This window comes from Mya arenaria, chromosome 3 (assembly GCF_026914265.1).
Source record: "Mya arenaria isolate MELC-2E11 chromosome 3, ASM2691426v1".
Classification (NCBI taxonomy): Eukaryota; Metazoa; Mollusca; class Bivalvia; order Myida; family Myidae; genus Mya; species Mya arenaria.
The window spans coordinates 4,668,451-4,695,536 of NC_069124.1; the positions used below are offsets into that span (position 1 = coordinate 4,668,451).

General features: G+C 36.7%; 1 protein-coding gene across 9 annotated transcripts in view; it reads right to left on the minus strand.

Annotated features, from left to right (window-relative positions):
* LOC128229391 (protein furry-like) overlaps positions 1 to 27,086 on the minus strand; it is a 53,868-nt gene that overhangs the window by 20,403 nt on the left and 6,379 nt on the right. For 5 of the 9 annotated variants that reach the window (XM_052941290.1, XM_052941287.1, XM_052941289.1 and 2 more), the window contains 34 exons: positions 23,911 to 23,994; positions 22,302 to 22,425; positions 21,433 to 21,570; positions 21,084 to 21,182; positions 20,644 to 20,801; positions 19,980 to 20,136; positions 18,744 to 18,824; positions 18,298 to 18,602; positions 17,796 to 18,004; positions 17,323 to 17,435; positions 16,799 to 16,960; positions 16,307 to 16,396; positions 15,609 to 15,862; positions 15,011 to 15,190; positions 13,447 to 13,587; positions 12,912 to 13,061; positions 12,021 to 12,193; positions 11,391 to 11,499; positions 10,917 to 11,076; positions 10,227 to 10,247; positions 7,924 to 8,078; positions 7,405 to 7,673; positions 6,764 to 7,014; positions 6,402 to 6,536; positions 5,497 to 5,774; positions 4,939 to 5,154; positions 4,624 to 4,724; positions 4,129 to 4,323; positions 3,696 to 3,894; positions 2,912 to 3,122; positions 2,642 to 2,740; positions 2,091 to 2,325; positions 1,398 to 1,600; positions 717 to 827 (listed from right to left, as the gene is read on the minus strand). In XM_052941290.1, coding sequence (XP_052797250.1) covers positions 717 to 827; positions 1,398 to 1,600; positions 2,091 to 2,325; positions 2,642 to 2,740; positions 2,912 to 3,122; positions 3,696 to 3,894; positions 4,129 to 4,323; positions 4,624 to 4,724; positions 4,939 to 5,154; positions 5,497 to 5,774; positions 6,402 to 6,536; positions 6,764 to 7,014; positions 7,405 to 7,673; positions 7,924 to 8,078; positions 10,227 to 10,247; positions 10,917 to 11,076; positions 11,391 to 11,499; positions 12,021 to 12,193; positions 12,912 to 13,061; positions 13,447 to 13,587; positions 15,011 to 15,190; positions 15,609 to 15,862; positions 16,307 to 16,396; positions 16,799 to 16,960; positions 17,323 to 17,435; positions 17,796 to 18,004; positions 18,298 to 18,602; positions 18,744 to 18,824; positions 19,980 to 20,136; positions 20,644 to 20,801; positions 21,084 to 21,182; positions 21,433 to 21,570; positions 22,302 to 22,425; positions 23,911 to 23,994 — 5,566 coding nt within the window. Of the gene's footprint in view, positions 1 to 716; positions 828 to 1,397; positions 1,601 to 2,090; positions 2,326 to 2,641; positions 2,741 to 2,911; positions 3,123 to 3,695; positions 3,895 to 4,128; positions 4,324 to 4,623; positions 4,725 to 4,938; positions 5,155 to 5,496; positions 5,775 to 6,401; positions 6,537 to 6,763; positions 7,015 to 7,404; positions 7,674 to 7,923; positions 8,079 to 10,226; positions 10,248 to 10,916; positions 11,077 to 11,390; positions 11,500 to 12,020; positions 12,194 to 12,911; positions 13,062 to 13,446; positions 13,588 to 15,010; positions 15,191 to 15,608; positions 15,863 to 16,306; positions 16,397 to 16,798; positions 16,961 to 17,322; positions 17,436 to 17,795; positions 18,005 to 18,297; positions 18,603 to 18,743; positions 18,825 to 19,979; positions 20,137 to 20,643; positions 20,802 to 21,083; positions 21,183 to 21,432; positions 21,571 to 22,301; positions 22,426 to 23,910; positions 23,995 to 24,624; positions 24,640 to 27,086 lie in introns of all 9 variants that reach the window. The other 4 variants (XM_052941293.1, XM_052941292.1, XM_052941288.1 and 1 more) reach the window with 2 other exon arrangements.

A 27,086-nucleotide genomic window follows, 5' to 3' on the forward strand; every position in this document is an offset into this window, starting at 1 on the left:
ACCAGAATCAGTAAGAAATGCTTGAATTAAACAGCTGACAAGTAAGTGTGGGAATACACAATGAGACAGGAGATGACAACTCAGTGTGGAGATATATGACATCACAGAGGATGACACAAAGTGTGGGGATACATGACATCACAGAGGATGACGCAAAGTGTGGGGATACATGACATCACAGAGGATGACACAAAGTGTGGGGATACACAATAACACAGGGGATGACACAATGTGTGGGGATACATGACATCACAGAGGATGACACAAAGTGTGGGGATACACAATAACACAGGGGATGACACAAAGTGTGGGGATACATGACATCACAGAGGATGACACTCAGTGTGGAGATACATGACATCACAGAGGATGACACAAAGTGTGGGGATACACAATAACACAGGGGATGACACAAAGTGTGGGGATACATGACATCACAGAGGATGACACTCAGTGTGGAGATACATGACATCACAGGGGATGACACAAAGTGTGGGGATACACAATAACACAGGAGATGACACTCAATGTGGAGATACATGACATCACAGAGGATGACACAAAGTGTGGGGATACACAATAACACAGGGGATGCCACCAAAACCCAACAACAATATTGCCATTTTCTAAACTACAGAAAAAATACGCGAGCTTGGAATATAAATGCCCATTAGTAACATTTTTCTTTACTAATAAGTAAGACATATATATATTACCTTGAGGAGCAACTTCTGGATCCCTGGGAAGTTCGTCCATTTGATCTGCTGCTGTATTTTGTCCAGCTTATCCCGACACTCTGGCCGGTCTGGCTGTAGGTGTTGTAGGATCTGGGTAAAGAAAGGAGGAAACAAACATTTAAACCACTTGTAAAACATTTATAACCATATGAAATTGAGCAACTCCCAGTAAATCACACTTTAGATTGCCAGGCTGCAGGTACTTGAAGAACAAAACAAAATAATTTCAAAATCTCTGAATATGCATTACTGGTACCCCATTCATTTTTGTTCAAGACCCAATAATGCCCTATTTGTGGAGAATGAGAGCTGCTATACATAGATTCTTGTTTGATTTGAATACATCCAAAATTATTTCTATTGTTTAAGTTTTAATGTAATGCTTTTGAGGACAGAGAGAATTGGAAAAGAATTTGTCATTTACTCTTGTGCAACAAGCCCGATCCAGCAGAACTCATGCCTGCACCACCACACAATGGTTCAACTCTTCATGTCAGCTTTTTTTACACTCCTCATGGACGTTTTATTAATTCCTGTCTATTAGTGACATAGTAATGACTTTAGAATAAATGACAGCTAGAACAATGCAGAAACTGTTGCCCCCTTTTTGGCTGCTGCGGATAACAAAACCAAGATCAACCATGTTCCCTAAATACACACCTTATCTAGTAACTTGGTTGCAAGTAGGAACTCATATTCATAGTCTGACTCCAACAAGGAGACCGCCAGCCAGAACATCTGAGTCATGATAGTTATCTTATCCCCTTGTTCGGTGTTCTTCATGTTCTTCTCGCTGCGAGACTTTGGCAGGTTGGACTTACGCATCTCAAGATCTGTGCCACTCCTGTTACGGGTGTCTTGCACTGAAAATAGATGAAAATAAATTAAAGAGATATTTCTATCATGTGTTAATATTCAGTTTGATTCGACATTGTATTTCTCAAATCTCTTCAAAAATGTAATTTATGTGGCTCTATGACAATCAATCAATTTCATATGACAAATTCTTTATATTTTATCTGAATAAATTCAATGTCTTCCAACAGTTGATTGGGCTTATCATTATAAATGCATGCAATGTACAGAAACAACATGCTTTAACATTCACTTGAATATCTATCTAATTCAGTCCTAAGATATTATAAGTATCTTTCATGCCATGGGTTTCCAGTATGGATGGGGAATTTCGACTCAAGGGCATGTGCAGAACCTGGTAACGAGGCTTGCCAAGTTCCCAGTTATACAATGTGCCAAAGGCCTGATTTTCCAATCATTACCAAAAACACATGTTTGACTTTTATTGCATTGATTTATTTTGCAATAAAATATATAAAAAATATCAATTTAACTTACTACTTGCAACCTTACTGGCCACCCCCTGTACAGCATAACTAACACTCCTCATATGCTGCTGTGGATGGGGCTGGTGTTTTGGTGCCATGAGAACACCCCGCCGCCCGTCCCCGGGGTTCTGGGCGAGGTTGGGTGTTGACATGAAGATGTCCCTCATGTAGTCGATGGGTCTGATATCAAGGTCAATGTTGTCTACAACGGCTTCCATGGTTAGAATGATCTCCGTCACATAACCCTGCAGAAACATTGTACAAACAATGGTGACTGTTGAATGACAAGTTTACAATAAGTTGCTGTTTGTTTACCGGTAGTTCAGATTTGTTGACAAAAATCATTTGTCAACAGCAGCTTTTATAGCAGAGAAAATAAAGCAATCCCTACAGCCAAAATATTGTTGAAGGAACAACAAAATTTGAAAGAAAACACGTTAATCAAACTTGAGCGTCTATAGAATGGTGATGGTGATAAACATTTCCTTTCATGTAATTATACTTTGACAAAGGTCAGCTGTCATTTGTACTCCCTACACATTATAGCCAGCCCAATGCTACCTGCATGTCCTCGCCCTGTTCAGAAACAGTCTCCACCAGTCTGGATAGTATGTCAGCCAGCATCTGGGATGATGGCCGGATGTGCAGGGCGCGCAACACCTATAGAGAACCAGATCATATCAGCAAAATAGGAATGCCTACATATATCTGTCTTATTTTGTTCCTGAACATCTGGCTTAAAATTATTCCATCAGAAGATGTGATAATTGTTATCTTCTACATAAAACATGAACAAAAGAAGTAAAAAATTCAGATTTGTGTAAACCATACCTGGAAGGATCTGCCGGCATAATGCCTAGAAGAACACGATAATGCCAGCTGCATGGCAACCTGAGACCAGCGCTGTTCCACGAGCGCTAGGGGTAGAAGGTGCTTGAAGAACTTGACAACAAATCTTAGCAGGTACTCTAGCTGCTCGGCACTCTGTGTCACCAATGTCTTGGGCGTGATGTCCTCATAACACCAGAGTGGGCGCCCACGTCTAACATATCAAATACATATAATATTGTTCTTTCTTGCAGGTCAAGAATTTGTCATGGATCTATATTCACTTACATTATTAACTTATTAGCTTAACACATGTAGGACAGAGATGAAAGACAAATGAATTTACAAAAACACATGAAAACCTCAGTCTTAAATAGATTCGGGATAAATTTTGTTAAGAACTTCTATCTTAAGTAGTTTTTTCTATGCATCAACCATATCATCTAGTGGTGTGTTTTTTCGATCAAAAAGAAAATCAAATTTAGCAATATCTCAACTTTTAATCATAACCTTCAAAACAGCCTTGATAATATCAAGAACAGAGATGAGTGAATCCTGATTCTTCCAAGTGAAAGGCTGCTTTAAGATTGGTGGGGTCCCGTGAGTACGAATTTGATAAGATATAAATTACAAAATATATACTTGATCTCCAGATTGCCTTGTCTCTTTCAATGACAGAGGTAAGTGTATCAGGATCCATCTCTGTGAAGGACTAGGCTTGTGCATTGTGGGTGGGATCCGAACAGTACACAGTTGATACACATAAATTACAAAGCATATAGCTCACCTTTTGCTCATGACCTCCAAAACAGCTTTGACAATATCAAGGACAGAATTGAGTGTGTCTGGGTCTGTTTCAGTGAAGGACTCAGACGATGGCTGTTCTGGGGTTGGTGGGGTTCCGGGTGTGGTGGGCATCAGGGTGGTGGAACTGTCCACACGGAAAATGGGCCGGGGCTCATGGTGCTCTTCGACAGTAGTGTGTTCTGATAGATGTATACATATGCATGAATGCATGTACAAACTTGATATTGTACAGAGCTTTTATAAATGAAAAACTCACCCAAATGAACAATGAATTTTTTTCCATCTTATTCAGGTTTTTTACTGCAAACAAAATTGTATTACTCTTAATCAGCCTTTCAATGAAGTATAACACTTCAGTAACTATTTAAAGTGATATATTTTAACCATATTTCCTATCCCAAATTATCACATACGTTGTTCAGTGTGTTCCGTAGCGGAGGTATCCTTGCTATCAGAGATGAGCTGGAGAGTATCATCAAGGTTTGTCTGGTAGGAGAGGAGCAGCCTGGCCACCTCCGGACAGTCCTGGTTGGCGGAGGCCAGCAACATCAGGGTCAGCAACAGCTTCTTACAGTGCTCATATACTAGCTCCTTGTTATGGTCAACACCTGCAGAGAGAAAATGTATTCACACAGTTTAAAGTTCGTTAAATCACACATCTCAGCACTTTTTGATATTCCAGTCCTATAGATAAATAAATGTGCCAAAAAATAAATAAATTACTTTTATGTATCCCACGTCGAAATTTCAAATATTGTAACCAATGGACAAATTTCAGTAAAATTATGGACAAACATGAACTATATTTTAACAAGATACGGTTTATGTATAATACTTCCATTGGAATTCTTCGTTAATATCACCAAAAAAATTATTGAAAACCTATCCAAGGTAATGATAACACTTACCCAGGAAGATGACATGGAGGATGAGTGGCAGGTGGGCTGACCAGTCAATCTCGAGCCCGTCCAGCACCAGGTCTGACATGAACATGATCGCTATGTTGCTCCTGGGGAGAAAAAAGTATCAAGATAGCCAAAAGGTATGTTCTAACCAAAGCTAAGTGCCTGGGTATGGTACAGAATGTCATAAGCTGAAAATAGAATTTCCAGAGCATGCAGAAATCTTAAAAACAGCAAGTTTTTTTTTTAAATACTTTCCTTTTTCAGTTAAGATTGAATTATGAGAGCTATAGAACATTTATATTAGCATAAAACACTGACCTGTGGAAGCCTGATGATGCTTGCATGCTCTCAGGCAGGTACTCAGACATTGGAGCAAAGTATCCCCCATATGCTGGCATGGGGAGGGGGTAGGGGGCGTTCACCTCATTACGTCTAGGCTCAGACCCACCCCTCGGGCCAGAGGGGATGGAGATTTCATCTTCGGAGGAGATACTGGAGTCGTCACTCTCCTGGGTGGACTCTGTCCGCGTTGTCCTGTACATGGATGGGTTCAGTATTAAAGTTATGATGATTGTCATTGATTTTATGTCCTCATAGATTCATAAATTCTTGGTAGATAACTACCCCTCACACATGAATGAATTCCCAAAAGATATGCAAATTAACAGGCAAAAAGGCTCTAATCCTTCCATAAGTATCCCTAACCATTTATATCTTTGCTCATCTTAATTGTCTTGCAACTTTTTATCTTTACTCCTGTTGTTAAAGAAGAGTAAATTCCCAGAAAATAAGCAGCATTACAGCCCTGTTAACTGTTAGGTTATCACACAAACAAGTAGAAAACTTGACATTTTTACATGAATGTATAATATTTACGTTTCAGTGAGAGATTCATCTGGGTTAGCACTGTGCCGTTTCGTGTGGAGTAGGCCTTTCTCCAAAGTGATGTCGGCAACACTACTTTCCAACTTCTCGTCATCAGTAGTGTTCTGGAGGATCGTTGGGCGCCGGATGACGGACAGACGGAAGAATGGTGGGGTCTGGGTACGCTCTATATTGAGATTGAGGGTCTCCACAGTCTGTAACTCAGCCATTAGTTCATCCACAAGTCGCTCTGGTCGCGCACGGCCTATGTAGCTCACTACCCTTTTGGCCTGTCAGAAATTGAGACATGTCTTATTGTATGTGATGTGGTAAAAGGCATAAAGCTTCCTCTTAAAATTCAGCATATTAAATTTGGTCACTTATTACAATATGGATCTTAGATACAAATAACAAGCAAAGGGTAGCTAAATGGTTCTGCAAAATAGTTGATATAAAAGCATTATGATATTTTAAGCATTCTAATTATAAAGATAGATTACTTTTGAAATATGTGATTCATGGACAAATTTCCAGAATGTATAAGCAGCCTTACAGAGGACTTTCAGTGAACAGTCCGCCCGGTTAGCTCAATCGGTAGAGCATTGGAGTGTGAATTGGACAACCCGGGTTCGATTCCCCGGCGGACCAAGTCACTTCTGTTGTATTTGGTTATGAAATCCTTTCTACGACCATTGGCACTGTACCACTGCCCTTGGCATGTATAGAAGTTGTCAGTTCCTTGCAGAGGTGAAGGAACCTAGTACTGGTTAACCACCAGATAGTCTGCCCAGGTAAGGTGTGCGGTGGTTGAACTGTCACTCTGGGACCCTTCAATGTGCTCATTCTAGGGCCCAGAGTATAAACTACTAACACCACCACCACTTTCAGTAAATACTTCTGGTCAAACTGATACTTACATGTGGCAGTAACTCGTTAGCAGACATACTGATCAGTATGACCATATAGTGCATCACAACTCGGATGTTGTTCGGCCAACACTGGACAAGGACTGCCCACAGTGCTTCCAACTCCTGGGGATGGTCATCTCCAAACTGGGAACACAAACAAATACACTTTTAGATCTCTACATTTTAAATGTGCTTTAGATTGGCATTTAAATCATAACGTATAAAACAGGACTTCTTTCGTGAGTCTCTTTTTCTTTTGATATATACAACTTTCGAGGCATGAAATTTACTAGAACAGTATTTGAATGGATGTTCATTAAATTCAATTTTAACCTATCTAAGAATACATGTTCATTAAGAAGTAGTCTCACCTTAACAGTTATGTAGAAGAGATTGTTGAGGACCATCTTGGTAGCCTCCTGTGACCCCCAGCCCTCACCCTTCAATGGGGGTTTGACCGTCTCAGTGTAATTGTCATGCATGCGCATTATAAACATACTCAGGGGGTTGCTCTGGGGAAGGGTGGGGTCCACTAGCTCCATGTTGTGTAACCATGGCAACAGATATTTCAGAAGGGTTTGTCTGACTGCTGGTTTGGCTGTCTGGAACCGATGGGTGATTTCTGGAAAAGGCAATAACACGATTCGCATTGTAAGTTTAAAGCTATACAGTGCATTAATTTTTTTTTGAACCATTTCAATCGATAATAAATGGCAAAATATTACTCCTTTTCCAATTGGCAATGTTGAAATACCAAGGAAAAAAGCAAGTTAAGTGATTTTTTTTTCTTTCTTATTTATAACCAGTAACATTTATGGGTAGTTTTGGTAAGAAGCACAAAACAACATAAAAAGTAAAATATCTTCTTTTTTCTCTCAATATCACATGTGTTTTTGGATACCACATGTGTCTCGTAGTGCACTATTTTCTTGATGTACTGTTATAAAAGGATGTGTGACATACATCTACCAAAAGAGCATGTATTACAATAAATATTTAACATTCTACCCACCAGAAAATATGGGGAGAGTCAGATCAGGATGGAGACGAGCGAGTTGGTCTGATATGTACATCTGTGATCGGCAGTATGACACAGACAGGTACACATCATTCAGGGGCTTGTGTAGCTCAGTCTTGTCCCGCAGAACAGACTCTTCCTGGAAGAAACGCCTGTCCAACAAATGAAGCAGCTGTACAGCAGTCTCGTGGGTTGGCATTCGTGGATTGCCAATGTTCAAGATAGCCAGGTTCAACATGGCTACGTGGTCACAAGGGTACTCCCTGCAAAATAACAAAATAAAGCATGTAGACTTGCACAAATCTTCAACAAAAGACTGAAAACAAATGTGGGCATGAATTTAAATTTTAATACAATAGCATGTTCAATCACACCAAACAACACAGAGACAACCCTGTTAAAGATAGTGTCATTTCAGCATAATACCAATTACCTCTATTTCCCTATATTTACAAATTAATGATTTTGTATTATTAAAAAATGATTTTGTGGCCAAATGTTCTCAGTTCTCACCTGGCCTGGAAGACAGCGGCCAGGGCATTGAAGCATCCATCAGAAACCTCGTTGGTACCGGTGTAACACCTGTCTATGACCCAATCAAGCAGGCCCTGGTTGTCCGAGTTGAAATCAAGCAGCAATACCACTGTCTCCTTCGCTAGCTCATAGATCTGTAATAATAAAGGATATGTAAAAAAAGTTGTTGGTTTTCGAGACACATGTGGCATTCAGAAACATCGCATCCGATATTCAGAACATCTGTTTTGTAAGTTTTATTAGTATTTTATATCATTATATATTACACTAGGTGTTACCGGTATATTTGTATATACAAAATTACTATATAATCTTAAAATGATTTTTTAGCATGTAACATACTAGCTTTAATTGCCTTTACAGATGTGTTTAAATGCCATTTTATATATGTGCTTTCTAAGTGAAAATATTTAACAGATGTAGTCTAAACAATGATTTGAGATTTCATTAAAGATGCATGTAAGCATAAGCAGGGCTAGGAATCATGCTATAGAGGCATCAAAAGCCATCACAAATTGGCTGGTACATTACAGCATTACTCTAATACATATTTTATGATAGCATCAGATTGCATATCTACATTTGAAACACTACTAATGCAAAAAAGATGTCATGCATATAAATGCAGTATTGCTGGAGAAAACATTAATATATGATTGTATTATGGGAATGCTCAGTCAAAACTACATGTATCATAGAAATATAAAGATGTTGAATCAGGAATTCACTAAAACAATCTATGACAATGATCTAAAATACATAGGTTCATAAAGATTGCCTTGAAACTAACAAAACCTTGTAAGTACAAGTATAGGAATGAATGAGAGATGAATGTATCGAAACTGAACAATAAATGTCAACTTAAAACAACATTGGGGAAAATGGCACATAAAATAAGTTTTCACAAAATCCACTACACAGATGATTTACAGGACTCAAGTCTAGCTGCCAGGGCCAGTGAAAGCATCTTAGGTCTTTAGTTTGTGCTTAAACCATCCAAACACCCATGGAGACAAAAAGTTATTGTCAAAAGTCGGCATCAAATTTTACATTGGTATAAGAATACTTCCAGCATATTGTCCAAGGGTGTTTCTGGATGGCTTTTGCATTTAAATAAAATGTTCAATACACTGGTGAACGAAGGTTAGTGAAGAGAGATGAAATTTTGTAAAAAAAGTTTAGATTTTTTTTAACAGAAAATAAAAATAAAAACAGGGATCTTTGTACAGTTTGGTAAAATAAAGTGGCTGTTTAATGGACAGAATAAGTTTCTCTGCCAATTAAACAAAATCAAACAAACGCTCAGAAAAGATACCTCAAACTTAAGATTTGAAATTGAGAGTTGAGAAAAGGCTATTGAAAGAAACAGTGGTACATAAATACATGTACTCCAGTATCTAGATTGTATCTCTCTCCATGGTAACAGATTCTTACCTCCTCCTTCAGCTGACAGTTGGAAAAGAAGTTAAAAGCCATATAGAATATCGCATATGATACAGTAAAATCATTACTATTTGTAGTGGATTACATTCACACATTTAACTTTTTGCCAAAATCATGATAACAGAACCAAACTAAGATGTAAGTCATCTTTATGAACAAAACCGAAACATCAGAATTACAGCCTTATGTAACAATTACCTGTATTTTCTTTTCCAGCAAAAGATAGCCCCCACAAAAATAAACTCTCACAGAGAAGGATTGTTTTGTCCATTTGTTATAAAAAGCCTATGTTTGAAAAAAAATGTGAAAACAATCCCTATTACTTAGGGGATCCTAAAGATATCACCACTTTACACCTAGTTGTTTTGCTGGAAAAAATGCAATAAAAAACCCCAGTCATGTAATATAAAATCTGGCCTACGATAGTTGATGCTGCAACCACAACCAAAAAGAATAAGAGTTTCTTTTTTATCTTATTTACTGGTAGTTTCTATGCATATAGAGTTTGTATAAGTAAGGGTTTAAATATACAAATTGTGGGCATATTAAGAAATTCAACATTCATTAACATATCCAATCATTCAGTGCATATTGTAAGATGGGGATTTTACTATTATCTCAATCTAGCCATGCTTAGTCATTCAAAATTCTATACTTTAACAAATAGTTGTCATATGTTAGGACTATACCAGCCTTGCAGTTAGGAAATGTATGATCTTAGATTGTAAACGTTTTCTAAGCTTCTACATTATAAAGCGATATTCTAACCCAAATTTCAAACAGGAATGGTAATACTTTGTAAGCTCTGAAACATAAACCAACTCTTACGAGTTACCTACCTTGTATTTAACAGATCTATCCTAAAATCAAAGTCAGTTTTTGTCGTAAAAACTTAATTTTGACTGCTTATCAAAAAAGATTGCCATTTATATTTCAACAGCTGCTTATACAATCTGTTTATAATAGTAAAACACAATTTAGTGTTCAAAATTATATTTTATCCAATGGGATAGAAGTTTTTTTGTCAAATGTGCTGTATTCCATAAATCAGCAGTCAACCAATATCAATTTTAATCAAGAAAATCAGTAGAATTAAACAGAGGCTGGACCAATATACAAAACATAATCTTGAACACTAAGCTGGTTAAAGAGTAATTAGTATGCATTGACCAAAGAAATAATTTATTTTGGTAAATACATACTAATTTTCTTCAACCATTACAAAGATAGAAAGACTTATAAAAGCAGTTAATATTGGTGTCTTTCATGAGAGTTAGTATAATATGAAATCTAATATTTTTTACATGTTAAACTAAAACTTTATTCTGAAATACATGAGTACAAATACAAAACCAATATAATGGAAAGATATAAAGAACATATTATATACACTATTCATTATGTACTTTCTACCATTGAGAGCTAAAACCTCAGTTATAAGTTGCAAACAAGTGAAGAAAGAAAGTTTTAACTTCAAAGTGAGTCAACCCTGAAACCAAACAGTTGACGGCCCCCTCACTGTCTCTTACCCTATCGTCATGTGAGCTGAGGAGAGTGTCCAGCCAGTTGTAGATGTAGCCATCATCATTGAGACCGTTGGTGTCAAACACTGGCCCACAACAGACGACCGCTGACATGGCCCGTACCGCTGCCAACTCCAACTCGGTACATCCATCATCCTTGGTTAGCCTTAGATAAGAACAACACAATAATATGAATATAGTATATATCTGTAATAGGTCACTTATACACCTATATGAAACAAGAGCGTTGCGGAGCAAAAGCCACCCTTTCGTTCTTTCCATCAAACAAGGGGAATTACTCTATAACAATTAAAGAAAGAGTTATGTTCCTAAAAGAACATGTACGTATTGTCTCTGGCAACAAGTGTTCCAAGTTTCGTTGAAATATCTAAATACAAACAAATAAGTTCAGGCCATAGGCAGAGCATTGATTACTGGCCTAAGCTTAAAAATAACCCAAAAGCATTCATATCCCTCTACCTTTTGTCGATTGCGCTCGAAGTGTGGCTGAACTTGCCACTCCAGCTAGCAAACAGATCAAACAAGCTGTATCGCAGCTCTCGGCTCAACAGGTTGCTCTTGTATTCAGCTGAAATGGAACAAATCAAATGCTTATTTCTCTTTAAACTTTAAATCCATTTACCTTCAGCTCATGATGATCTGAATTAAATGTTCATTGTTTTCAATAATTTCTATAATAGGTTCTATAATAATAACCTTATTTTGAGGAGTAAAAATGTTAAATTGATATTAGTCAAAATATAATATGTAAGTCAAAAGAGGTTTTGTCTCTTTGGTGAATCAATCTCACATCTTCATGTCTATCAATGTTACAGTGGAAAGAACATGGGCAACCTCAGAAGCCAAATCTTTAGCAAAAATTCAGTTTAAATGCCAAGGGCCAAGGCCTTACAGACATTAAACAAGTGACAGTGATGGGTACAAACTAGACTACCTTTAAAAATATTTTTGTTTGATCCTTTATACAATGAAAAGATTTTGTGCAACATATAAAACCACACTGGTAAAATTTGATGACTCTTTTAATTTTTTTACTAATATCAGATTACTAAATTTGGCATATCATATTCTCAAATACTGACAGCCTACCTGGTGTGTTACAGATGAGGTGCCTGACGAATTTGCTGAAATGTAGACGTATATCTTGAAGGGTGGGCAGGTCCCGGTCACTCTCGCCCTCTAAGTAGATACGAGCACCGTCAATGTACTCCACAAACGTTTTAGACAAACTGTGGTCATCCTTGTCTAGAACTGCTGATTCACTAAGGTAGTAAAAGGGTAGAATGATATTAACATTTCATAGCAATTTCTAATTTAGTCTAAGACTGCTGGGTTAGAACTACAGAAGAAAAAACAAGCTTTACAACTGCAGGTGACTTAAACCCTTTATACTGCTTCATCGCTACAAAAAATCACTTGGTATGACAATTTGCACTGTCAAGATTCAAATATGAGTCGAAAGTTGCCTATATCAAGATGATCCATCAACAAAATAACTTTTTGCAACTATCATCAAACAAAAGATGATTGTTAAACATTATGCCCCTGAGTACAGCTTTGACAGAAAATAAAATTAATGTGTGTTCTTGACCTTTGACCTTCTGACAATTTGCACTGTCAAGATTCAAACATGAGTCGAAAGTTGCCTATATCAAGATGGTAAATCAACAAAAAAACTTTTTGCAACTATCATCAAACAAAATATGATTGTCAAACATTATGCCCCTGAGTACAGCTTTGACAGAAAATAAAATTGATGTGTGATCTTGACCTATGACCTTCTGACCTCAAAAACAATCCGGGTTATCTAATTATGGGCAACCTACTACTGAAGTTTCATGGCTTTAGGTCAAAACTTTCTGAAGTTATTATGTGGACAAGGCTTGGTCTAACGTCTTGGTCTGAAAACTTATATGGCCCCTCGATTTCAAACAGGCTGAAATGCCAAAAGCAAAATACCAGTATTACCAGCATACATACCTTTGTGAAAACGTTTTATGTTGAGCCATCCGTTCAAAGATGTGTGCCAACTGTACCCGGAGGACATCTTTCTTCCTACGTTTACGTATGTTCTCAGTCTTCCTCTCAATTGCTTCCTTCAACAGTTGGACTAGCTCTTCCATCAGCTCTCTGAATACGGCAAAATAAGTTGTTGGTTTTTTATGATCAGACAAAACATCTTAAATGTTCTTTGCAACTTAAAACCTATGATTTTCAACTCAAATTATATAAATAAGTGGTTGAAGTTAACACAAAACTGTGCTATCTAGCACTAGTTAAGTAGTTGTTGCACATGCTAATATATAGGTTTAAAAAAAGCTTACTTGTTACAATTTCAAAAGTATAATAATGCTTTAAGAATTCAGTTGTGTAGACAAAAATTCTAATTTAGTTATTGATTGTAAACAGATGGCACAAAAATTCCTCAATGTCTTAACTCAAAACCCCTGAAAATGTTCTTTTATAAACAGAATATACAGTACTACACTTGATTTTTATACACATGTATACTTACTTCAAGACAGAAGAGTTAGTGTATCCAAGGCCATTCACAATGGTGTCCCTTATATCTGCGCTCTCACAACGAATCAAGGGCACCAGCTGCTTGAATAGGGACCCCAGACTAGGCTTTTCCCCTCCATCCTCTGTCAACACACTGTAACACAGAAAAACATTAATATGAAATGTGTGCTCTTCAAAAATCATCATGGACTTGTGTGTGCAACAAAGAGCAATTTGATAAACTTTGACAATTCAAGAGCCATAACTCCATCGCAACTACAGCAATTAAAAAGCCTCCGACATAATATGGCATAGTTAAGTCATTCTACGACTAAAAGACTCCGACATAATATGGCATGATTTAGTCATTCTAAGACTAAAAGCCTCCGACATAATATGGCATAGTTAAGTCATTCTACGACTAAAAGCCTCCGACATAATATGGCATGATTAAGTCATTCTAAGACTAAAAGCCTCCGACATAATGTGGCATGATTAAGTCATTCTAAGACTAAAAGCCTCCGACATAATGTGACATGATTAAGTCATTCTATGACTAAAAGCCTCCGACATAATGTGGCATGATTAAGTCATTCTAAGACTAAAAGCCTCCGACATAATATGGCATAGTTAAGTCATTCTAAGACGAAAAGCCTCCAACATAATATGGCATGATTAAGTCATTCTAAGACTAAAAGCCTCCGACATAATGTGGCATGATTAAGTCATTCTAAGACTAAAAGCCTCCGACATAATATGGCATAGTTAAGTCATTCTAAGACTAAAAGCCTCCGACATAATATGGCATAGTTAAGTCATTCTAAGACTAAAAGCCTCCGACATAATGTGGCATAGTTAAGTCATTCTAAGACTAAAAGCCTCCGACATAATGTGGCATGATTAAGTCATTCTAAGACTAAAAGCCTCCGGCATAATGTGGCATAGTTAAGTCATTTTAAGACTAAAAGCCTCCGACATAATATGGCATAGTTAAGTCATTCTAAGACTAAAAGCCTTCGACATAATGTGGCATAGTTAAGTCATTCTAAGACTAAAAGCCTCCGACATAATGTGGCATGATTAAGTCATTCTAAGACTAAAAGCCTCCGACATAATGTGGCATGATTAAGTCATTCTAAGACTAAAAGCCTCCGACATAATGTGGCATAGTTAAGTCATTCTAAGACTAAAAGCCTCCGACATAATGTGGCATAGTTAAGTCATTCTAAGACTAAAAGCCTCCGACATAATGTGGCATAGTTAAGTCATTCTAAGACTAAAAGCCTCCGGCATAATGTGGCATAGTTAAGTCATTCTAAGACTAAAAGCCTCCGACATAATATGGCATAGTTAAATCATTCTTAGACTAAAAGCCTCCGACATAATGTGGCATAGTTAAGTAATTCTAAGACTAAAAGCCTCCGACATAATATGGTATAGTTAAGTCATTCTAAGACTAAAAGCCTCCGACATAATGTGGCATGATTAAGTCATTCTAAGACTAAAAGCCTCCGACATAATATGGCATGATTAAGTCATTCTTAGAATATAAGTACAAAAACAATAGCAGTTCCTACCTTGGTTCGGGCAGTGTGTACTTGTTAATGGCTTCAGTGATGGGTGTGTTCTGAGCCACAGCACAGGTTAAGATAACGTAGTTATGCCACAGCTGCATGTGAAGGTCCTTCTCTGTTGTGACCTTCTTACTGCCAGATGACCGGATAAATGAGGACGCACGGTGCTCACTTATGATGTTGCTGGTAAGGAAAATATTTTAATACATATAATGATATAGCACCACACATTATCTGAATTGGTATTAATTTTCATAGAAAGATAAAGAATGGAAACATCATATATGATAGTATTTACGGAACAGTCTTGAGTGAATAATGATTACATTGAGAATAACATGCGTGTAGGCTAAAAAAAATAATTTGTACTGATAAAACACATATTTTAGCAAACCACATAATTTCACATTTAATATGTGCTCACTTTACACTGCCACTGTTAAAATCTACAAGTAAGTAAAATATTCCCACTTTTTTCTTTTTAGCTCGAACTTTGGCACATTAAGCTCTGTGTAGACTATAATGCAGGGCTTGATGACAAGGATATCGCCAGGTTCTTAGATACAGACAAGGACCCTACCCTGAAGTCCTATGAACTTACTTTGGTTCCAGCAGATTGTACAGCACATTTAGCCGCGTGTAGACTATGGGCCAGGCGTGGGCTACAGCGAGATGACATATGGACATTCCCAGGTCCTTAGATACAAACATCGCCACACATTGCATCCAGGGATCAACCTTAGAGAAGTTAGACTCTCTTCTCGGTTCATCTTTCTTGTCATGGCTGGACCAGACACTGGATGAGCGTTCAAGTAGCCACTGTAGGTCCATACTGGACGAGTTCAGGATGAAAGTCTGCAAGAAGATATTGACTGGTATGTTAAACTATAACTGGTCAAGTTTGTTTTAACTTTTGAATTGTAAAAAAACTTATACATTGACATGTATTTGGGAAGCAAAAATTTCAGTATAAATAAATAACAAGTGCAAGACCAGAACAATTACCATGATGGAAATGGGAGCCTTGCTTCACATTGTCACTTGTCAGAGGTTAATCGTCAGACGTGGTCAAAGTAATCCATTGGATTATGTGACCATTTGCTTATTTTTATGATGAAATATAAACACTTAAATTGGTTAAATGAATGGTTTAATGTCAACACAGCGTTGTATTGTTTGCAAATATAATGGTCAAAATTCACTATAAAACATGTTTTGTGTTTAACAGATGATTAGATAAAGCAGGAAGGACAATCCTGATTAAAATTAGTCCATTAAGTATACACATTAGTTACTGACCCTCTCTGTCAGTGACAGTATCGGCATGAGCTTCTCCACCACAGTGTGACAATGAGTGTCCATCATCTCCAGTAGGCTCACAGTTTTAGTCTGAAAACAGGCCGGGGAATATATTAGAATTAACATATGGTAGTGACCCTTTAAGTCAGTGACAGTATCGACATGAGTTTTTCCACGAATGTGTGACAGCGAGTGTCCATCATCTCCAGAAGGCTCACAATTCTAGTATAAAAACAGGTCGGGAAATGGTGGCGAAATAAATTTAAACAGCCATAGAATGAGTTATAAATACCATGAGTATGCATTCGTGTAAATCTGGTTGGTGCTTAACAAAGTTGACAGGTGGATTCACATGGCAAACCAATAATTGATGAAGTATTGTTACAATTTGTAAGACAGTGCTGGACTTGTGATTTGTTTAACTTGATATAGTTTTTCTGCAATATATCAATACATTAATAAATCAAGACTACTATTTAATATCTGACTTACCTGTTCAATATGGAAAGCCACAGCAGTGGAGAAGATCAGCTTTACTTCCTTCAAAAGATGTGTGGCGAGTTTTCTAGTGACCAGTCTATGGTTACACAACATCACCAGAGCCAGACCTTCCACTTCATGTAGAGCTAGCAGGCTACCAGTTAACTGGGTGTACTAAAAGTGAAAGATGGGATTGGTGGTTGGATAAGCTGCTTAACTTCCTACAGATATATGCATGAAGTTTTCTGATGACAAGTCTATCAGTAACAAAAGAGTACAAGAGGGTACCCTTTCGACACAAGATGGCTGCTATTGGTGCCTGAAATTGATCTCATACATAAACATGTAACAATACCCACTGCATACACTTATTTTTATGAACATGAATTTATCATCAATGTGCAGATGTTGCTCAAGAGTGTTGTTCTGATAAGAATTCTGCAATTATTATACCCAATATGACCCTGTAAGTATTTCTGCTGTTAACAATAATTCCTGAGAAACAATGACAGCTCCTGGAAGTTGTAGATGCGTACCTTGGGTGTGGTGGTAGTGTACTTGGAGACAAGCTGCATGAGGAGCCTCAGTGAGCTGTCCAGCTGCTGGACATTGGTGTCAGATATCTCCCTCTGGATAAACTGAACAAATCCTGGAACAAGAAAAAGATTTGCAGAATAATTTTCATTTTTAATTGATATTCATATGTTAATGATCTGCTTATAGCAATAGCTCTTGGTTTGCTATGAAGCTGTTTCGAAGGACCATTAATTGAGAAATGTAATGCTACTACATACTAGGTGTCTTTCTCTTGATCAAAAGCTTGACATATAACATTATCTCTCCCACATTAAGTTACAATGGATAAAGGTTTTAATTTTATGAGTTATATAAGGGTGTGAATCTTTCCTGGGGATAAGAACTGGTCAAGTAAACACCAGACTCATATTGTTTCTTTCAACCCCACACAAGACAGATGATAGGAAGCCTTGTTACTGGATAAACCCCTCACCTCTGATCACATGTTCTTTCCACACCTCGGACTCCTGCATGAGGTTCTGTAAGGCTTGAAATGCGAGGCCCCGTAACTCCTCGTCAAAATGTACTGTGAGCCTCGTCACCAGCTCAACTAGCTCAATACGACTCATGCCATCTGGAATGAGGCGAGGAATGGCTGCCACACATGTCCGAAACAGGTCCATCTTGGACTTCCTGTCTCCACTGTAATAAATATTCATCTTTAATTTTTTGGCATGATTTTACAGTGTTTTCTATTATTATTAAGTGTTATATTTTTTAAAAATATATATTTATACGAATCCTAAATTTCATTTTAAAGTGCCCAAATCATTCCTAGAGATTAAAGAACAATGTAATTTCATAAGCCATTTTAAAGTTCATTCAAAACATAAACCCAGGCAAGTTCATTTGAAACATTATTAACATATTCATGGATATAATTCAGTTCTTAAGTAACAATCACAACTCAGACTTTAACAGAGAGAGTGACTTACGTTAGCAACTCCTCAGGCTCTTTGTTCACATTCTCCGACTTTGTGAGCAGTAATGGCCGACCAACATTCAGATCCAGATTCCGCAACATGGAATCAAATGTTTTTAACAGGTAGGGCACATACTGGTGTAGACCGATATGCTTGGAGTCATCGTCCGTGAGCGTCTTGGTGACAAAGGTCTTCTTGGTGCGTACAGTTGCCCCCGAGGGCATGACGGTATTCGATTGAGGCATGGGTGGATCTCCGTCACCCTGCTGTAAGCTGTCAGCTATCACCAGGAATGCACGCAGACCAATACTCATCCTCTGTAAACAGATACATGAACAAAGTTCTTTTAAAAGCAGCTTTAAAGATATTAAGTTACACAATACCTTTTTAAAACTTATAGCTTTTACCGTATTAAACCTTAACAATATTATTCAACAAGAGATCTTTTTTTTTATTACCTCTGGTGTGAGAAAGTTGGACTTTTTCCCAATACTGAGCAGGTCAAATATAATTTCCTTCATGGCAAAGTCAATTCTCTCCTGTAACAATAAAAATATTATGGTCAACAAACCATATAATTCAAACTCTGTCCAAGACATATTTGATTTGTAGATAATACATAAAAATTAGGGATGGCAAAGAGTACCTGAGTACTCGATCAATCAACCGAGTACCAAATCACTACTCGAGTACTCGAAAAAAATATTTATTTTTTTTATAAAATTCACCAAATACATGATTTACAGATTTAAGTATCAGATCTGGCGCGGTTCCAAGACGACAATTTATGGTCCCTCTTATCCCCGCTGTGTCCACAATTGACCCTAATAAATTAATTGACAGTTGTGAGAGTTGCAAACTGTCAACAAAGGGCCCTAATTTAAAAACATCACTGATGTCAATTAGCGAAGTTTTGATAGCAGTACATCACCTACACAATTGTATTGTTTACCAATTAGAGAGTTTTCACCAAACAATGGACGTTGACACGAGAATTAGTAACGACCGTTACGAGCAATGATTCATGAGTGGGTTTTGCAACGATTATCACCATTGATTGGTGGATATCTTAATTCAGGAATTAATGCAAATTAATGAGATAAACAACAATATTTCAGTATGAAAAACTGTAATTTTAAATTTTATTTCGTAGAGTAAACAACTCAATAAATTTACAAATAGTTTACGTTCATTGTAATTTTGAATGTTGTTTATTATTGAGTGTAATCTCGATCATTTAGACGCTTGAATATGATCCAAGTTTTTCTTTCCATTTATATTGTAGTACATGTGTATGTACAAAATGAAATGAAAAGGACAAACTAAAAGCATGAAACAACTTTTTTCTTTTATTGATTTTTCTGGAAAGGTACATAACGACAGTCCTAATTAGAGATGATATATGCCAATATTACGACCAACGCACACTTTACATGAACGATACATGTATACACGAACTTTGTCTTTCCCTAAAACAAATTCAAGTTATCCGAGTAATCGAGTACCCGAGTACTCGATCGGAAGATTGTCCGAGTACTCGAGTACCAATTTTACTACTCGTTGCCATCCCTAATAAAAATTAATAGATCTATACCAAATAAAACAAATTACACAAAAGACTGAATTAAGAGTACATTTTAACATGTTTTGCTTAAAAATCATCCTAACACTCAAGTATTAAACATGAATCTTACAGTGGCAATGAACTGTATGATCTTGACAAAGATGTTCAGTGGCATGTCCTTGGGAAAGACGACCTTTTGACCTCGCGGAAACAAGCTGCTGATGATGCTCTGAAGACGACTGGTTGTTGACTGGTTGCTCTCACACTTGATACGCACCATGTACACCCTGGATTGGAATATACAATTAGTTCATACATGGGGGGAATGAGCTGTATGATGCTATGGCAAGGGTGCGTGTGCCATAGATGGTTTTTTTTTGGCTTGAAACTACATAACAAAACACAAGAGAATTAAATGGTTATGGAATAAATACTGTTCCATTAAACTTAAGACTCCTTAAAATATTCTAGCGTCAGATGTTTTGATGACTCTTATACGCCCTTTTCAAGACAGTATTATGCAAGGAAAAAAAAGCCAACAAAAACAATGCAAATGGGTGCCAGCACTTGTCCATTTTAAGGGGAAAAACTTGACAAATCATTTAGCCAGAGTTATGCACCATGCATCATACGTGCAAAATGAATTTGTTTACCAACATTCCTGTTCATTTCATAAGCACTTTAAGCTACAGTCATGGTTATGTTTTTGCACCAAGGCTCTGAAAATATCTCAACTTTCTTACGAAAAAACAGACAAGACCATCATGTAAGCTTAAAATATCCAATATCCTTACCAAACAAGCCTAGAGACAGACTCAAGCGCCACTCGGGAAACTTTTGTATCTTTGCTCCTTAACAAGGACAGACAGTTGGTGAGGAAGTATGGCCAGTTGTTCAGAAAGAATTGTTTCTGGCTAACCGCTAGCAGGCATGTCACCATCGGGATCAGCGGCTATAATGAGACAAATTTTGAACATTTGCAATCTATTTCTCAATCACAGCAGTAAGCTCTCATTGTTAATTGATTTAATAATGTTTTGTATAATAGAATTCCTTTAACCTCAGTCCAAAGCTTCAGACGTAGAAGCAGCAGTCATAACTAAAAGTGATGGTTGCACATGATCCCCATACTTCTTTTTGTATACACAACTTTTTCTTGACAAATTATTGCAGCGAGAAGAAAAGGGGAAGACATTGCACACATAAATGATTCATTTTGCAGTATATTGTGTACCTGTTTGTACTTCTGTTTGCTGGAGAGGTCCACGCAGTTTGTATAGAGCATCTCCACAAGGTTCTTCAGCACCGGTACGTTCACCTCGTGCTTAACAGTCTGTAGGGTATTAAGACCATAAGATAAATATAGATTAGGTTAAGCATTACAATATGAGATAAAGATGATTTAACAACGAGCATGTAAACAAATTTGGGTTAGATGATGTTCCTTTTTTCATAACAAGGTCAAGATCAACAAACATGTGTTTCGCACTACCTGTCATCTCATTCACCTCCAGAAAATACAGACCAAGCTTGTTTAGGGGCTAAAAAAACTGACAAACTGAATCATAAAAATGTGCACCTACCGCTGCAACAGGAAGAAGTATCTCAACAAAGAGACTGGCAAGCGCGTGTTTGATGTCCTTGTCTTTAACCTCCAGGAAATACAGGCCAAGCTCATGTAGGAACTGGACACACTGCTCAAAGTCCTCAATAGGGTGCATCTGAAATAACAACCAGTGGCTCATACAGCAATGTCTTACATTTAACACCACATCCAAGCCGTTTCCATGAAACTTGCATCTATTATACAATGTTGACTTCCTAAGGCTTCAGCTGCTAAGCAGAATCTTTAATTTGAAAAAGTTTCATGCTAGCTTCTATCGGAAATGAATACATTTCAGTTCATCTTTTCATAGCCGTTTAGAAACTCTTTTCTCACCAAACAATATTTCAATTAGGAGTACACATCTCAGCTTGACCCTAAAAAAGTCCCACAAGGAGGCTGATAAAGCTCTGTGCTATGTGATTAGTTAGGGCACAAATTTTGAGCTTCATACCTGCTAGTTAACAGGCGACAGCACTTACCTTGACCCTGCAGAATTCTAGTCTCATAATGAGGCAGATAACTTTCTGTGCTGTGTGTGAGGTTAGGGCCCAGATTTTGAACTTCATATCTGCAAAATAAGGGGCTACATCACTTACCTCAGCCCTGAAGAATTCAAGTTCATTAATGAGGCAGATAATGCTCTATGCTGTGTGTTGGGCTAGAGTTTTGTGTTTAAATCCCATACAACTTAAGTAAGCCACCTTGTTATGAGACTAGAGCACTTACATGTACCTTGACCCCGAAGTCGTCAAGTCCCATAACAAAGCTGATAACACTGTGTGCTGTGTGTGTGCATTGAGGGCCATGAATTTGAATACCAGCTAGTTATGGACCTATAGCACTTACCTTGACCCTGAAGAATTTAAGTCCCATGAGGAGACTAATCACGCTTTGCGCTGTGTACGGGGTCTGGTCTCGCAGTTTTAGTTCCCTCAACTCCAGAATGAATGTTTTACGCACTGGCTGGAACCTAGAAATAAAAAAGTCACATTATTGTAACATGCTGTGTTAAATATAATATAGGTTAAATTTAATTTCAATTTGATTGGATTATAAACAACGATCATTTTTATTATAGAAATAGGTATATCAACTTGGAAATTCAATACTTTCAAGCCTTATTTTTGAGATAAAATTAGTCACAAAATCACACATATTCAGGCAAAAATGCATTTTTCATTTCAAATGGATGGAAACACCTTGATTAGTTTCATTGACATAATTTATCATAATTAAATTCAGTTGCAATTCACTAAAATTACAGATATAATCTAAAGATGGCTTTTTTCAAAAGCACTTGCTTCCCCCATTAGATGGATGTTAAGAAGTACCAGTTTGTTTTGCTGATCTCAAAATCATTAGGGGTAATCTACTATACATGACCAACTGGCATACCAAGTATGAAGTTCCTGATTCCAAGCCTTCCTCAGTTATTGAGCGGCAACAATGCGTGCTATTGATCAGAAACCTTTTATCAGCTCAAGGACACCACAACATTGATTTTTGACCTACCGATCACAAAATCATTAGGGGTCATCTACTAGTCTTGACCAACTGGCATACCAAGAATGAAATTGGTGGACTCATAAGGATCATCAGGGCTTTTTCTATAGTACCCACGGGTCCGACTATTGGACCCATTCCCAAAGCAAAATATAAGATATTTTTCTCAATCTTCAAAAAAAAATCTGAATATTTTTTTTTTTTTTTAGAAATTCTTTTTACCTGTATTGGTTCATTTTCAACATACTAATAAATTATGTGATGTGAAGTTTTTTTGGTAATTGAACTCAGAAATCATTGATTTTCATCACATTCAGAGATATGAAATATTATCAGTCATGATTTATTACAATAGATATTTACACCCCAAGGATTGATATTTCAGCCATAGTGGGTCTTTTAAAGGGAAAATAAACTAATATTAAATCATTTCCTAATTCACAGGAGACTAGACAGCTTTTTCTTTTCACTGTAAAATTTCCCAAGTTCCGCATTTTCACGACGCAAAATTTCCCAAAATGTCTAGGGTCTTTTTCCCAAAATGGGCAGAAAAAGCCCTGATCATTCAAGTGTTCATAAGTTATTAAGCGGAAACCATTTTTCCACTTGAGGTCACTGCCAACATATCATTTTTCACTTAAAGGTCACTTGGACCTTGACCTTTAACATTCTGATCTCAAAATCAATAGGGGTCATGACCAATTCGCATACCAAGCATGAAATTCCTGGACCAAAAGAATCTTCAGATATTAAGCAGAAACTGTTTTTTCACCTCAATGTCACCATGACCTTGACCTACTGATCTCAAAATCAATAGGGGTCATCTTATGGTCATGACAAACATGCGCGCCAAGTGTTGGGTACAGACTGAAAGGCCAAATACAATATGTCTCCCCATGGGCGGGGGGAGACATAATTCTGCTACAACTACCAATGTTCAAACTGTCCTTACCTGGCCAGACTGAGCACTCCTATCACTTCAGCATACAGGTCAGCTATGATGTTTATGTTTGCAGCATTTGGGTTTGTCTGCAATCTGAAATAAATGCAAATGTGTCAATTATTACATGCATATGTAGACACAACAACATTTAATATTAGCTAGAACCAATATATCAGTGCCTTAGATCACAAATGTTTATACACAAATATGCATGCCAAAAATTAAAAGAAATTGAACTGTTAGTACATTAATACTATCAATAGAAAATATTATTAAAAAAAATAATCATTAAAAATACTTTTTGATAACTAGTTGATGCACTTTAATAAAAGTTTCTGTTATTTTAATGATCATCAGCAGCAGCAGCAGCATAAGCAGAAGCAGCACCATTTAACTTGTTAGTTTAAAAACAGACAAAACTTACATTACCTTCTTGTCTTAAATAGTTATTATTGTCTTAATATATAAACTAATTTCTCGGGATAACACCCATCATGAACAGTTAACCAAAAGAATCCAAAGATTGCAAAACTAAACAATTAAGCATTGAATTTGTGAAAAGCACTTTGTGAGAAAGCCAACAAACTCAACTTATAGTAAGGTCCTACTTGAAAGTGAAACAACCTGTTACCAAAACTAGCGAAGTGGCTTAAATGTTAAAACTCCAAACAAACACAAAGTGAAGACTGTAGCAAGTCAAGATCAACTCTTAGTCCTTCTTACCTCTTGTCAGTATCCCTGAAATAAAATTGCCAAGCACATGCATTAAGCATCTTGTTTATGGGTCGTGCAGGTCATACAAATATACCAAAATAAATAAAAATACAAGGACATAGCTAATTCATGCAGTTGAAAATAATGACTATAAATGAAGCATAGTCCATTTTTGGTTAGCTGCTTATTGTCCTAATGTCAGTAATTTGCACAAAGTTCAACAGGCCAAAGGTTGTTAAAATATTTGCTAGACCAGCTTTTTTTGCTCCTATTTTGTATTTTGATATTATTGAACTGTTTGGGCCATCAGATTTTCCTTTAAATCTACAATTGTTGCCATATAGCCAGTGCTTCAAAAGAATCATTAAGCATGGATTCTTTGTAATGCTAAAAAACCAATGCTTACGGCCTCAGTCATAAGCAATTTTTAAATTTAACAGGCCATGAAAGGATATGGCCATTCCCACACTTTAATGTTAAACCTAACCCTTGTCCAAATCTACACGTACATATATGCCCTTCCGTAGGGTTACTGAATGCAAGAATAAACAAGAGGCCCAAAAGGGCCTATGCTCTACAGGCTGGGTTTGTGTGGTCCACATCACTGTTTTCGAAAGGAACCAAGCTCTAATGGATATCCAAATACTGTACAAGTTTCATCTAGATACAATCAAAACTGAAGGCTGTATCATGTTAACAAGAAATTGTTTACAGGCGCACTGATTTTTTATACTATCAAGGCCCATAATCTAGGCATGCATGGGCGAATCTGGTTTTCGAAAGGAACCGAGCTCTAATGGATATGTAGATACTGTGCAAGTTTCATCAAGATACAATCAAAACTGAAGGCTGTATCGTGTTAACAAGGAATTGTTTAAAGACTGGCTGATTTTTTATACTATCAAGGCCCATAATCTAGGCATGCATGGGCGGATCTGGCTGGTTTTTTAAAGGAACCAAGCTCTAATGGATATGTAGATACTGTACAAGTTTCATCAAGAAACAATCAAAACTGAAGGCTGTATCGTGTTAACAAGGAATTGTTTACAGACGCACGGACGCACATACTACGTACACATTACCATCGCATAAGCTCTTCTGGCCTTTACATTGGTAAAACACAGATTGTCTCAGCAATGGAGGCAACAATTTTAGCACATTTTTAATGATACACACACTCTTCCACTATATACATGTATAAAGCATCGCTAATATGAAGTGATATAGGTATATATGATAATTGATTTTATCACATGCTGCACCTTGTTTCTGGTTTGAAATAATCATCACATATTTTTCTGGTATTGCACATGACTGTGTAAAATAGCAACATCACTAGATGCATGTCTGTAAAAGATTAAATTTGAAACAGTTAATGTTTATTGGTAACATTCCACCAAGTCAGACGTTTATTTTTATTTTTGTTTTCATGATAAAGTAGTTAAATTTAAATCTTAAAAAAAATATATACCCTCTTTCTTTCATGATTTTTTTTTGTAACAAACCTGTCACTTTTATATTTAACGGAAATGACATCATGAACATATTATGAATAATGACGTCACCTTGTGTGAGTTTACAATTTAAAAAAAGGCAAATTTTGTTCAAGGTTGAGCATATATGTTGTAATTTTCAATGAATATCATCTCAGAACTCAGCGTTCTTATTAACAGAATTAAAATGATTGGATACATCTATTGTTTTTAATTCTTCCAGGTACTACATTTCTGCAATGCATGTAGCACAGTAAATAGCATTACTTTGTCAGTTAGTGGTATTCAGCTCATCATCAGCGAAGGAGAAGCAGGTAGGTCTCTTTTGTTATTTATAACCAGAAAAAGACATGTGATAAAAAGAACTAGACACTCGTCATAATATAATACACAATTTTATACAATAGGCCAGGGAATATGTTAGTAAGCTCGCTAAAGGCTCACCAACTAATAAAATTTCTGAACAAGTTGAACCAAATTATGACTTATATGATGACTTGTATCAGATCCTATACTTATACCGTAAATGACTGGGTATAAGACGGTAGGGGGTATTAGACGCAGGGAAAAAAATCTGTGAAAAATCCGAGAAAAAAACTTTTAATCTATGTTTTTGGTTAAAAGACGCATAGAAAAAATGTCAAAATCGTCCGACATTTTCAGCCACCATGTTTGTTGACAGTGACAAAAATTTTTTTTTTCGTGAAAATGGCGATGGTTATCTTTAAAACCATACTGTCAAGAATGAAAATTTATGTTAAGCAAAAAATATTTTGACAGTGCCCAACTTTGCTTTTTTATATGTAAGTTTGATTATTGTTTAATTCAATTTATTATTCAAAATAATATTGAATACCGTAATTCACAAGAGTTCGGACACCATAAATTAATTATTTTTTTCGCTCTCCGAATACATAGAAAATAATCATTTTTACATTTTATTTACATGTTTGTTTAACCTGCCTTTTTTCTTCATGT